The 14,668-nt window shown below is 42.5% G+C and overlaps 1 protein-coding gene across 1 annotated transcript in view; it reads left to right on the top strand.

Moving 5' to 3' along the window:
- The first annotated feature begins 4,846 nt into the window (after nt 1–4,846).
- The window catches only part of zfyve1 (zinc finger, FYVE domain containing 1), a 73,114-nt gene continuing 63,292 nt past the window's right edge, over nt 4,847–14,668 (top strand). The window contains exons 1-2 of the mRNA XM_059952559.1: nt 4,847–5,891; nt 10,751–11,255. Coding sequence (XP_059808542.1) covers nt 5,331–5,891; nt 10,751–11,255 — 1,066 coding nt within the window. The 5' untranslated portion in view covers nt 4,847–5,330. The remainder of the gene's footprint in view (nt 5,892–10,750; nt 11,256–14,668) is intronic.

The following is a 14,668-nucleotide window of genomic DNA, read 5'->3' as shown; positions in this document are numbered from 1 at the left end:
AATCAGTTGGAATTCTTTATGAATTTCATAATAAGCAGGATAGACAAAAGAGAATCAGTGGATTCTCAGAAGGCCTCTTGTATTTCAGAAGGCGTTTGGCAAGGTGCCACACATGGGGGTGCATAACAAGTTAAGAGCCCATGGTATTACAGGAAAGATACTAGCATGGATGGAATATTAGCTGATTGGTAGGAACGAAAGAGTAGGAATAAAGGAAGACTTTTCTGGTTGATTGCTGATGACCAATGGTGCTCGACAGGGGTCTGTGTTGGGACCACTTCTTGTTATGTTATATATCAATGACTTGGAAGATGGAATAAATGGTTTTGTGGCCAGGTTTACAGACGTTAAGAAGATAGGTGGAGGAACAGATAGAATTGGGAAAGCAGGGAGGCTGCAGAAGGACTTTGATAGATCAGGAGAATGGGCAAAGAAGTGGCCGATGAAATACAGTGTAGGGAAGTGTATGATAATGCATTTTGTTAGAAGAAATAAGAGCGCAGACTATTTTCTAAATGGAAAGAAAATGTAAAAATCTGAAGTGCAAAGGGACCTGGGAATCCTTGTGCAGAATATCCTAAATGTTAATTTGCAGGTTGAGTCTGTGGTGAGGAAGGCAAATGCAATGCTGACATTCATTTCAAGAGGACTGGAATATAAAAGCAAGGATGTAATGTTGAGACTTTATAAAGCACTGGTGAGGCCTCACTTGGAGTATTGTGAGCAGTTTTAGGCCCCTTATCTTAGAAAGGATGTGCTGAAATTGGAGAGCTGGAGACGGTTCAGAGGAAGTTCACGAAAATGTTTCTGGGAACGAAAGGGTTACCATGTGAGGACCGATTGATGGCTCTGGGCCTGTACTCAGTGGAATTCAGAAGGATGGCAGGGGTGGGTAAGGAAATCTCATTGAAACTTACCAAATGTTGAAAGGCAGAGTGATTTTGGAGAGGATGTTTCCTATGCTGGGGGAGTCTAGGACCAGACGGCACAGCCTCAGAGTAGAGGAACATCCATTTAGAATGGAGATGAGGAGGAATTTCTTTAGCTAGAGAGTGGTGAATCTGTGGAATTCGTTGACACAGGCAGCTTGTGAGGCAAAGTCATTGGGTATATTTAAGGAAGAGGCTGATAAAATTCTTGATTAGCCAGGCATGCATGAAGGGATATGGGGAGAAGGCTGAAGATTGGGGCTGAGAAGGACATGAGACTCGATGGACTGAATGGCACAATTCTTTTCCCAAGTCTTATGGTCTTACTATGAGCCTAACGTGCTTGTCACACTTCAATGTATTGGTAATGGAAGTCCCCAGGAATTTGAATGACTGAACTACAGACACAGCTGGATCATTAATTTCCAAGGGGGTTGTCAGTAGAAGTCAATGCTCATTTCCACAGCGTTAAGCTCCAAGTTGTTATGATCACACCATGCTAAAAGACTGTCTGCCTCTCTTTGATAGCAGGTCACATCTTATTAGAAATGAGGCCAACTACAGTGGTGTCATCTGCGAACTTCGGGTTTTAATGGATTTGCCTGTGGAGGTACAGTCATTTGTATAAAGTGAGAACAGGAGGGGTGAAAGTACACTACCCCGGGAAGAGCCTGTGCTTATAGACATTGGATCAAACAAGTAGGAGCCCAGCCTTACATACTGCTTCCTTACTGTCAGGAAGTCAGTAATCTATTGACAGACACTCTAAGTTACTGGTAGCTTGTTATGGAGCAACTCAGGAACAACGGTGTTGCAGTCAGAACAAAAATCCACAAACAAGATCTTCACATGGTTGGGGAGTCCAAGTGTTGAAGAATGTAATGAAGACACAGGCTAACTGCATCCTCAGCTGAGTGATTTGAGTCATAAGCAATCTGTAGCAGGTCAAGAGGAGGATCAGCATTGGACTTAAGGTAAGCTAACATCAGATGTACAAAGCTTTTCATAACTACTGAAGTCAGAGTGACTGGCCTACAATCATTAAGCAACACACATAAGATGTTGGAGGAACTCAGCAGGTCAGGCAGCACCTATGGAAATGAATACAGTCGACGTTTTGGGCTGAGACCCTTCATCAGGACTGGAAAGGAAGGGGGAGGATGCCAGAATAAAAAGGTGTGGCAAGGTTAAGAAGGAGAGCTAGAAGGAGAGAGTACAGAGGAGATTTACTAGAATGTTACCTGGGTTTCAGCACCTAAGTTACAGAGAAAGGTTGAACAAGTTAGGTCTTTATTCTTTGGAGCATAGAAGGTTGAGGGGGGACTTGATTAGAGGTATTTAAAATTATGAGGGGGAGAGATAAAGTTGACATGGATAGGCTTTTTCCATTGATTGTAGAGGAGATTCAAACAAGAGGACATAAGTTGAGAGTTAGGGGGCAAAAGTTTTGGGGTAACATGGGGGGGAATTTCTTTACTCAGAGAGTGGTAACTGTGTGGAACAAGCTTCCAGTAGAAGTGGTAGAGGCAGGTTCGGTATTGTCATTTAAAGTAAAATTGGTTAGGTATATGGACAGGAAAGAAATGGAGTGTTATGGGCTGAGTGCGGGTCGGTGGGACTAGGTGAGAGTAAGCGTCGGCACGGACTAGAAGGGCCGAGATGGCCTGTTTCCGTGCTGTAATTGTTATATCATTATATGGGTGATAGGTGAAGGCAGTTGGGCAGTAAAGCCCTAATGTAGGGCTAAAGAGGAAGGAATCTGATAGGAGAGGGAGTGGACCATAAGAAAAAGGGAAGGAGGAGGGGACTCGTGGGTAGGTGATAGGCAGTTGAGGTAAGAGGCCAGAGTGAGGAATAGAAGAAGAGTGGAGGGGGAGGGAATTTTTTTTAACTGGAAGGAGAAATCAATATTCATGCCATCAGATTGGAGGCTACCCAGATGGAATATAAGGACAGACCTGTTCCCACCTGTACTAAACCACAGTGTTGCACAGTAACAGATCTGTGCTGTACCCCAGTGTTGAACAATGACAGAACCATCACCACTAAGGGCAGCACCTGAGTGGTATGCAGGGATCGTCTCCACCAGTTCTATAACCAAGTATTAGACAATGACAGATGTTTCTCCAACAATTCTGTACGCTACTAACAGATTGTGTAGACAAGAGTTAAACAGAGATTGACATGTCTCCACCAGTAGTTTACTCTAGTGTTATAAACACCTTCCCCACCAGTATTGTGCGCCTGGTTATAAAGTGACAGGCTTGTCCCCACCAGCACTGTACCACAGCATTTGCAGTGACAATCCCATCCCCACAAGTACCATAAACCAATGTTATATGGTGACAGAACTGTCTCAGTCCTGATCCCCGGTGCTATGCAGTGACAGATATATTCCACCAGTATTGTACTTGGTGTTAATCAGTAATAGGCCGGTCTCTACCAGTACCATATCCCAGTGTTATTCAGTAACAGACCTCTTCCCATCGGTACCATAACACAGAGTTATACAGCGACAGACCCATCCCCACCAATACTTTCCCCCAATATCATCAGAATTCACTGTATGACACCAAGGCGTACATAAGATGAATAGAGTCAGTCTTTTCCCTTGATACTAGAGGTGAAAGGTTTAAGGTAAGAGGGGAAGGACTTAAAGGGGACATGAGGTATAAGTTTTTCTCATAGAGAGTAGTGGCTATATGGAATAACGTAGAGGCAGCCACGAGGAAATCTGCAGATGTTGGAAATTCAAACAACAACACACACAAAATGCTGGTGGAACACAGCAGGCCAGGCAGCATCTATAGGGAGAAGCGCTGTCGACGTTTTGGGCCGAGGTGAATTGTCGCCTCACCTGGAAGGACTGTCTGGGGCCCTGAATGGTGGTGAGGGAGGAAGTGTAAGGGCAGGTGTAGCACTTGTTCCGTTTACAAGGAGAAGTGCCACCAATCTCTCTCCTGGCACTTATCCTGACACTTCACCTGCGAGTCGGCTGGTGTGATAATACTGCGTCCGGTGTTCCTGGTGTGGCCTTTTATATATTGGTGAGACACGACGCAGACTGGGAGACCGTTTCGCTGAACACCTACGCTCGGTCCGCCAGAGAAAGCAGGATCTCCCAGTGGCCACACATTTTAATTCCACATCCCATTCCCATTCTGATATGTCTGTCCATGGCCTCCTCTACTGTCAAAATGAATCCAATCTCAGGTTGGAGGAACAACACCTCATATACCGGCTGGGTAGCCGCCAACCTGATGGCATGAACATTGACTTGTCTAACTTCTGTTAATGCCCCTCCTCCCCTTCTTGCCCCATCCCTGACATATCTAGTTGTTTGCCTGTTCTCCATCTCCCTCGTGCTCCCTCCCCCCCTTTCTTTCTCCCGAGGCCTCCCATCCCATGATCCTTTCCCTTCTCCAGCTCTGTATCACTTTTGCCAATCACCTTTCCAGCTCTTAGCTTCATCCCACCCCCTCCAGTCTTCTCCTATCATTTCGCATTTCCCCCTCCCCCCACTACTTTCAAATCTCTTACTATCTTTCCTTTCGGTTAGTCCTGACGAAGGGTCTCGGCCCGAAATGTCGACAGCGCTTCTCCCTCTAGATGCTGCCTGGCCTGCTGTGTTCCACCAGCATTTTGTGTGAGTTGTTGTTTTAATGTAGACATGTAGATTTCTAGTGGATAAAAGACATTTGAAGGGCCTGTTTCTGTGCTGTATAAATCAATGACTCTAAAGTTATTCAAACTCCAGCCCCTTTCTCTGCAAATACTGACCAATTCGAGTATCACCAGTGCTTGTCGTTTTATTTTAGATTTTCAGCATCTGCAGTTATTTTTTCATTCCCTCTCTCTCCCATTGTGCAGAAAGTACAAATAAACATTGAAAGTACATGTCAAGATCAGCTTCCTCCCCACTTACATGAGTTTTGAACAGTGTGGCAGCTAGCATAACACTATTACAGCACCAGTGACCCAGGTCCCAGGAGTTTGTACATTCTCCCTGTGACCACATGGGTTTCCCCAGCGTGTTCTGGTTTCCTCCCACAGTCCAAGGATGTACACGGTTACTTGGTCACATGAGTGTAATTGGATGGCAGGAGCTGATTGGGCTGGAAGGACTTGTAACTAACTGTGCCCTATCTCTAAATAAATTCTCTGGTATGAGGTAGTCTTTTGATAATACAAGCTACCTCGTTATGACCTTGCACCTTATTGTCTGCCTGCAGTGTAATTTCTCTGTAACTGTTGCGCTCTGGTATTGCTGTACTTTGTCCTGTGTAATGAATCCGTATGCAAGATAAGATTTTTACAATACCCGGGGTCGTGTAGGCCGATGGAATCTCCCGTCACACGGACTACACCTCCCAGAAAGCCCTGCGCGCCCGGTACTCCCTGATGGCGCAGCTCGGCGCACCGTCGCGCAGGCGCGGGTCGGCGGACGACAACGGCTGTGTCCGGCCGCTGAGCGCTGCGGAGAGGATGAGTGGCCGGGATTCCCCGGACGGGCCTGATGGCAGCCTGGACGCCGCTTCCCTGCCGGCGTCAGGCCTGAGATGTCAGGAGAGCTACGCATGCAGCGGCTCAGAGGCGGCCTTTGAGTGCGATGAGTGCGGCAGCTTGCAGTGCGGCCGCTGTGAGCGGCAACTCCACGCCCAGGCGCGCTTCGCCGAACACGAACGGAGGCGCCTACAGCCGGGCCACGTCCCTTACTGTGACCAGTGTCGCAGTTCGGCCTCGGGGCCCGCTTCGTCCGCCCGGCCCAGGGCCAGCGCCCGCTGCCAGAGCTGCCAGCTCAACGTGTGTGTCGATTGCCAGCGCCGCAGCCACGCAAACCGGCGCAAGCACCTGCTGCTCGTCTACCCCCCGCCGCCCGAGGCCGGCCGTAGCCCCGACGAGCAGCAGCCGATCGAGCTCACCAACAGTTTCTTGCTGGTCGACGAGAAGGAGGAGATCCGGGTAAAGCGGCCTTGACCATGGCTGGGCGGTGGTTGGGGAGAGGGCAGCAGCTGAATCGGCTGCTCCCTCTTGGACTGTGGGTTGTTGGGCAGCCAAGTGTCAAATCAAAGGCTAGGCCGGCCTTAATATGACCGAACGGGTTAAATCTGTACTTGGACCCTTCAGAAAGAGTAATATTGTCACGTAGTAGTTGGTCTAGTTGACGACCAAGGATTAGTGGCTGCAATGTCCCACTGTTGCTAAAGGACAGCCAGTGGCGGTGAACCGTTTGACAATATCTGTCGAGTGAAATGAACAGTCGACGTTTCGGGCTAAGATTCATCTGGGTATCCTGAAATGTCGCCTGTTTAGTTCTCTCCATTGGTGCTATCTGACCTGCGGAGTTCAACCAGTTTTTTTTTGTGCGTTGTTCCAGATTCTGACCAGTGCAGACTCTTGGTTCCTTATGTCATTGTAGTGAAATGCTTGTTTGTTAATGAGGGATAGACATTCGGGGGGGGGGCGGGAATAGATCCCGGGGGGCCCCCAACCTTCCCATGGTTTCCCCAGAAAGTGATAGAAGACAGCCTGCTGGAGAAACACTGGGTCAAGAAGCAACTGTGGAAGGAAAGGAGTTACTGATATTTTGGGTCAAGGCCCTGCATAACAGAACACAGCAGGTTTTATTTTTGACATACATCAGCTATATTTCTAGGGTGATAACAGAACCTTGCAACACAATTGCTTCTTCATCTCATCTCACCCTAGATGGCTCTCTGAAAGAGTTGTGCTCACCAATCCTCTTTTTGTCAAACGCTCTTCCAACTCTCTTAACATTATGCACCATCTTCAGAAAGCATCCTATGTATTTGTTTCTTTTCAAAGAAAGGATAGTGGGTGAAAGTGGAGAACCGTAGAACAGTTTCCCTGACAGAAGTATTAGGAAAGCTAATTATTAGGGAATCTAACCTGTATGGTAGTTGAGTGAAAGTCTGAGCATGTAGTGTTCTGTAATTGGGATTTTGAAAAGCCATTCAATATGACATCGCACCCATTATAGCTCAGACAGGGGTAAAATGTTGTACCAGAAATCCAGTTTCGATGCTGGTGACATTTGCATGAAGTTGTACAGCTTTTCCTGTGACCATGTGACTTTCTCCTGTTTCTTTGTACATCCCAAAGTGTTGTAGATACTTCTAGTGTAGGCTAATGGCAGGGAATTGTGGGAATGTTGATGAACATGTCCAAGAGGGAAATAAGTGACTGGAAGGAGTTTTCTAAGAGTAGATACAATGGCCTCTTGTGTGGCAAGGAACATAACATTTGTCTTGCATTGTGTACTCTTCAATCAACTTGTTCCATTCACATTTATGGTATGTTTGTAAAGCAGATGTTCGTTTATTTCACTGGGAATTTTAGGATGTAAACTGTAATGAAGCCATCCATGGTGAAATTAGGCAGAAACTGCAGGTGCAGTGATGAGAGTGATGTAGTGTGGAAACAGTGGGTAAGAAATGGCATTATTTTGCAGAAGTGTAGATGATCAGAGATTTTAGGGTATGTATGCATGGAACTGGCATCACAGTTTGAAAAATAATTTTCAAAAACAAAAGTAATGTGTTTATAAATGAGATCATTATAAATATTTGGTTCAGTATTTTACAGAATTTGGGGCACTACATTTCAGGAATGGCATTAACATCACCCAAAAATGTAGAGCAGGATTATACCAGGGATGAGAGACTCCAGTAGCAGTTTGCAGAGGTTATTGTGGTTTCTTTTTTGGGACCATGATTGAGAGGTTAATTTCATGAGTAAGTGGACAAGAATTATTCTTTTGTGCTGTGTCTGTGAATTGCCATAGCATTAAGTTATCACAGTGTAGAAAAGGTACTTGCACAACTGTCTTCAGCTGTCCGTGATATTAATAGCATTCAACAAATTTCTCAACAAAAAGGAACTTAAGGATAGAACAGTGCAAATTGACCAAGTTAAGGAGACTTGCAGCATTAGAAAACTGGTAAATTAGCACAATAGTATGTATGATGAGTTTGTTGATAATGTTCCATTAAATTGCTTGCTTTGTAGAGTTCTGTTTCAGTACTCTTTGATACAGGGTTAAACGTTGGAAGGTTTGACTTTCGAAATGTCAAAGAGGTGGAGGTCTTTGGTGGATAGCTAAATTAATTTGTGGAAACTTTAGAGCATGAAGGAAAAGTAACAGATCTGTGTGGATTGGTTAAGCTGATGGTTGGTAATATTCTACAGATCACCAGCTTGGCATGGAAAGAGGAGGAAGGATGTCATGCAAGGTGTTTAGGTGGGACAGAATTTGTTCAGAGTATCCAGGAAGGTTTCAGAGGGTAGAACTTCAGTAAGGCATTTGACGAAGTCTGGCATGGCTAATCCAGAAGATTAAGATGCATGGGATCTGCTGCGAATTGCCTGTTTGGAATCAGTACTGACTTGCACATAGGAGACAGAAGGTAGTGGTTGAAGGGACTTGTTTGAGCCTGAGTTCTGTAATTAGTGGTGTTCTGCTGGGACCTCTGCTGTTTGTGATGTGTATAAATGACCTGGATCAAAATGTAGATGGGTGGGTTAGTAAATTTGCAAATTATTGCAAGATTGGTAGAGTTGTGGAGTGTAGAAGATTGGCAAAGATTACAGTTAGATATATAATCAGTTACAGATATGGGCTGAGAAATGTAAGATGGAGTTTAACTCAGACAAATTGGACCTTGGTAGGGCAAATGCAATGAGTCATACACTGTTAAAAGGCAAAACCTTTAAGGTTTAATGTTTTAAGAACCAAGTTCATAGCTGCTTGAAAGTGGCTACACAGGTTGATAAGGTGGTTAAGAAGGCTTATGGAATGCTTGCTTTTATTAGTCGAGACGTTGAGTTCAAAAGTCAGGAGGTTATGTGGCAACTTTATAAAACTCTGGTTAGGCCACATCTGGAATATCGTATACAGTTCTGGTTGCCCCACCATAGGAAGGATGTTGAAGCTTTGGAGAGTGTGCAGAAGAGGTTTACCAGGATGTTGCTTGGCTTAGGGGGCATGTGATGTCATGAGAGGCTGGATAAACTTGGGCTGTTTCCTCTGGAGCGCTGGAGGCTGAGGGGAGATCTGGTAGAGGGTTATAAATTATGAGAGACACAGATAGAGTAGATGGTGTATCTGTTTCCTGGAGTTAAAGTATTGAATACCAGAGGGCATATGTTGAAGGTGAGAAGGGGGTAGGTTCAAAGAGGATGTGAGGGGTAAATTTTTTACTCAGAGTGGTGATTGCCTGGAATGCAGTGCCTGGTACAGTGGTAGAGACAAATACATTGGAGGCTCTTAAAGAGACATTTAGATAGGCTCAGGGATGTAAAGATGATGGGAGGGGGGGGGGGTGATATGGACATGCTGTAGGTAGGAGGGACTAGTTTTTGGATGTTTTTGATTTGCTTTTTAGCTGGTTTGGCACAACATGGTGGGCTGGATTCCCTGTACCTGTGCTGTACTGTTCTATATGAAGAAGTGTATGGAATGAGTCATAATTAAATTATGGAAATGTGCATGATGCACAATAAGCTGACAGAATCAGAAGGGAGCAGGTTATTGGACTATTTTTAGTCAGAACTCAAAAGCAGAGAACCCCTCCTAGTCCTAGTAATGAGAACCCAGAGCAGATAGAAGTATAGAGAAACAACTAGCTGTTTTGGAACACAAATGTATAATCAAGGGTGTTGCAGCAAAGCCTGAAGAATTTGGAAAAGATTAAATGTTGAGTGAAATAGAAAGGAAAAGTAACCTTAATCTGTACTTCGAAATAGCAGTGGGAAAGGAAATACAGTGGAGAAAGAGTAAGGAATAGATTTAAGGAGATAGAAATTTGGAATGAAGCTTTGGAATTTTCTGCCCCTGAGCAGTGGACATTAGGTCAATGGTCATATGGTCATTTAATGTACTCCATGCTGAGATAAGTCTTTGGGTTTCAGGAAGCATTGGAGTCATTAGGATAGTGCAGTGTTTCCCCAACCTTTGTTAGGTCAACACCCCCTAAAGCACTTTCATACTTGCCAGCACCCCTCTTAGGCACATAGTGGCATTGGGTAACCCATGACCTGGTTGAATGGTTTTCAGTCGTGGGGTGTGAGGTAGACTGCATCATTTGCTCGTGTTCTTCGGCTTTGTAGAGAAACAAAATTAGATCATACACAAAAGATTAAGAAAGATAGAATGATTGAATCTGCAACCAGAAGTACATAAATAGCTGAGTAATGGTAATGTGGAATTCAGAGAGTGTCAGAGAATAGAATCTATGGACAAGTTAACAAATTTCACAGCACATATTGGTGATAATAAACCTGATTCTGATACTGACGTGTGTTGTCTCCTTTATAAAGTTTAATTGGAGCTGCAGTTGCTGTCAATACTCTAGTAAGCAATCCCTCTTAAAAGAGCCAATGGTGTTGATTTTTATCAGTTTAATTAGTCTGATGTGACAAAGTAAGAGTTCCATTTTTTAAACTTTTTTTTACAAGTATCTCACAAGACCACAAAACATGGAAATAGGCCATTCAGCCCATCAAGCTCAGACATGTCACAATTGGAGACAATACCAGATACTTTTCTGTCAGGAGAGAGTGAAATCTAAAAAAATTACCCAACCACTTTTGTGGAGGATTGGTATCATGTTGGTGTCATGTGGAATGGAACGTTTGTGGGCAGAGGGTGGGGTGCATGTGGCAAAGATGTAATTTTGTTCTCTTCCTGCTTTGTTACTGACTGTAGAGTCTGAAATGCTATTTTAAATCTCATTACAATAAGCAAGGTTATAATTATACCTTCCAAAGTAATTACTTCATGTTTTTGGCTTGTTCCTTAGGTAGCAGATGAAGAAGAATTTATTCAAAAACTTGCTTGCAAACCAGATGAAAACCTGAAGGTTGTTTCAATCTTTGGCAACACTGGTGATGGGAAGTCTCATACCCTCAATCATACGTTCTTCAGAGGTCGTGAAGTTTTCAAGACCTCACCAACACAGGAGTCTTGCACTGTTGGAGTATGGGTAGCCTATGATCCTGTTCATCACATTATTGTCGTCGACACTGAAGGATTACTGGGAGCTACTACTAACCTAAGTCAACGAACAAGATTGCTACTTAAAGTACTTGCTATATCTGATACAATTATTTACAGAACTCATGCAGACAGATTACATAATGACCTCTTTAAATTTCTTGCTGATGCATCTGAAGCTTACCTTAAACACTTCACAAAGGAGTTGAAAGCTACCACTGCAAGATGTGGGTTGGACGTTCCATTGTCTACATTAGGACCATCTGTCATTATCTTTCATGAGACTGTGCACACTAAGTTACTAGGATCAGGTAGGCTAAACAAAGATATGTAGTATTGAATCTAGGTATTCCAGTGCTTTGTGTAAATAGGTTTTCGTTTTCTGTTCATTCTAAGTGAAACAAAGTGGCTTAATGTTCGCCTGCAGCGTAACTCCATTTCAACTCTCTTCGTAATGATCTTGTATCTAGTCCAAAAAATGGGGCGATTGAGGCTATGTATTTGATCACTTGTTCAACGGATATAGGAGCAGAATTCAGTCACAGCCCATCGAGTCTGCTCTGCTGCTCATGGATGATTTATTTATACAACTCCTTTCTCCTGCCTTTTCCTTGTAATCTTGAACCCTTACCCTCAACCTATCAGTCTGTCTTAAACACACCCGATGACTTGGCTTCCACAGCCCTCTGTGACAGTGAATTCCATAGGTTCACCACCTAGCTGAACAAATTCCTCATTTCAGTTTTTAAGTGGTGTCCCTTAAACTCTCCTGCTATTGGAATCATCCTCTCCGCATCACTTTGTCCAGGCCTTTTAGTATTTGATTGGTTTCAATGCGATTCCAGCCCACGTACCATTCTTCTAAACTCCATTGAGTCCAGACTCAAAGTCATCAAGTGTACCTTTCATTCCTGGGATCATGCCTGTGAAGCTCCTCTGGACCCTCTCCAGAGCCAACACATTTTTCCTTGTATAGAGAGCTCAAAGTTGCTCACGGTATGCTGACTGATACCTTGAGTAATGCTGAACTTGAAGTCCATTGGTGGAGGCAGAATTCAGATTTATTGTGTTTATACTATATTTTCCCTTCCCAGTTTTGTGCTTTTAATCTGTTCTAAAGGAATTAATTAGTAGAAAGATTAAGATTGTGCTGATTGCATAACCATGTTTCATTATTTTTCATATTAGCACTGTATAAGGTAGAGGTCAGGAAAGCAACTGCACATGCTTCAAGAATTTTAAAAATTATTTTTAACATAAGTTTGGAAAGAACACACTTTTATTCCCTCCCCCAGATATTTTTGTTAGTGAGATGCGAGTTCTGCAAAGGTGAATTTCCATCACCTGAAAGGTGGTAACATGGGGGTCACCTTTAGTACTACCCATGGTATAAACGTGGCATCTTTCCCTGCTCTCTTGGGTAGAAGATGTGATTCTTTTAGCATAGTATTACTGTAATGGTAGAAATAAAAAAAAAATACTGCTACTAGGAATCTGAAATATAGTCCAGCTGAACATACTTAGCAGATCAAGCATCATCTGTAGAAAGGGAAATACTTAACATTTTATCTTGACAGTTAATCAAAATTAAAATACTGCCAGTATTTCAGCAATATACGATTTTTAGTTGATGGTTTACAATCAGTGCAAATGATAAAGCAATTTTAAAATAATATGAGCCACTAAGTGGTTATATTATAAATGAAAATGTGGAAGGATAGGTTTAATAATAACTTGGCTTCTATACGTGCAGTAGAGGGAAAGGATATTCTGAGGAAATAAATACAGAATCGGATGGGAGTAACAGATCCATTATCAGAAACATTTCTGGTTTGAAAGTTACAGTTTTGGGTTTTAGTTGATCTGGCCTACATCTGATCTAAACACATTTCTGCCCAAGTTCAGTACTCTTCCACTGTTCCTTCAAATTTTCATAGCTGATCTAAACCTTATGATGCATTAATTAGTGTTCCTTGGACTTTCCTCAGTAATAATTGTTCATGTGACCTGTTGTATTGCTGTAGAACCAGATCCAGCAGCTAATTTGAAAGCAAACCCTGCTGATTAAGTTTGTCATTTGCACTTTTACTATTCTAATCTATATTGAGATAGATCCAATTAAGACTACTCTTGACTTCCTGCAAATTTACTATTATATGGTATCTCTCCCACTAGTGGTACTGTATATGATTCAATATACCTGGGAGCTTTATGGTACTTTACTGGAATATGGTATATTGCTGTGTGTTTGGCATATGTTTATTGAATTTAGTTAAATAGATTCTGCCCTTGATTTTTATCAGACATCCTTCCTTCCAACAATGTGATTCACTTTATTTTATTTTTTTTTATTAGTTTTTTTATACATTTTCTACATCGCTACAGATAAAAAAACCCCAGATCAAAATGAAGAATATTGATACAGTGCAAAAATAAACATACAATAATAATATGGTACAAAAAAAGATAATTGAGAAAGCACCCAAATTGAAGACATGTAAAATTAGTATCCTCCCCAAGCCCCGCAAACAAAAAAAAAGAACTCCAGACCAACCACAACACAATATAGAGAATATAAATCAGGACAATCAAACCCCCAAAACTGTAAATACACTTAGCAACAGAAGATATTAATGCCTACTACCAAAAAAAAGGAGCTGAAAGCAAGGGACCGGGAAAAAAACCTTAGTTAAGAGGAAGGTTATGAAAGTACTCAATAAAAGGTCCCCAGACCTTATGGAACTTTATATCCGAATTAAGAACTGAATAATGAATCTTTTCAAGGTCTTAGCAGGACATAATATCATTAAGCCATTGAGCATGCGTGGGCAGGGCAACATCTCTCCATCTAAGGAGGATTAAACGTCTAGGCAGGAAAGAAGCAAAAGATAATATTCGACACTTAGTCGAACTCAAACGTAAATCTGTCTCACCCAAAAAACCGAACAAAGCAATTAAAGGGTTAGGTTCTAGGTGGTGATTCAGAATATACGATAACGTTATGAAGACATCTTTCCAAAATTTCTCCAAGCTAGGACAAAACCAGTACATATGAATGAGAGAGGCCTCGCCCCTTTTGCATTTATCACAAAGCGGACTAATGTTAGGGTAAAATCGAGATAATTTAGATTTAGACATATGGGCTCTATGAACAATCTTAAACTGTAAAAGGCAATGGTGAGCACAAAGAGAGGTTGAATTAACCGATTTGAGAATCGAGTCCCAAGTCTCATCAGATAAGGAGGTATTTAAATCATGCTCCCATGCCACTTTAATTTTATCCACAGGGGCACGTCGTAAGGCTGCTAATTTATCACGAATAAATGATATTAAACCTTTACCTAGTGGATTAATAGAAAGAAATAAATCCATAACATTTTTCTCAGGCATTTCAGGGAAGTTAGGAATTAAGGATTAATAAAATGTCTAATTTGGAGATATCTAAAAAAATGAGCATTGGGTAGATTGAACTTAGCAGAGAGCTGTTGAAAAGAAGCAAAGTGATTATCAATAACAAGATCTTCAAAATGTCTAATGCCCTTCCTATACCAATCATGGAATGCTGAATCATACGTAGTAGGTAAAAAAGGGTGATTATGTAAGATAGGGCTAGAAAAGGAAAAACCATGGAAACCATAAAATTTCCTAAACTGAGCCCATATACGCAAAGTGTGTCTAACAAGAGGATCAACTATTAATCTGGACAAACTACTAGGGAGTACAG

This window comes from Hypanus sabinus, chromosome 2 (assembly GCF_030144855.1).
Source record: "Hypanus sabinus isolate sHypSab1 chromosome 2, sHypSab1.hap1, whole genome shotgun sequence".
NCBI lineage: Eukaryota > Metazoa > Chordata > Chondrichthyes > Myliobatiformes > Dasyatidae > Hypanus > Hypanus sabinus.
The sequence above is the reverse complement of the archived record's forward strand: the minus strand, read 5'-3'. Positions and strand labels throughout refer to the sequence as shown.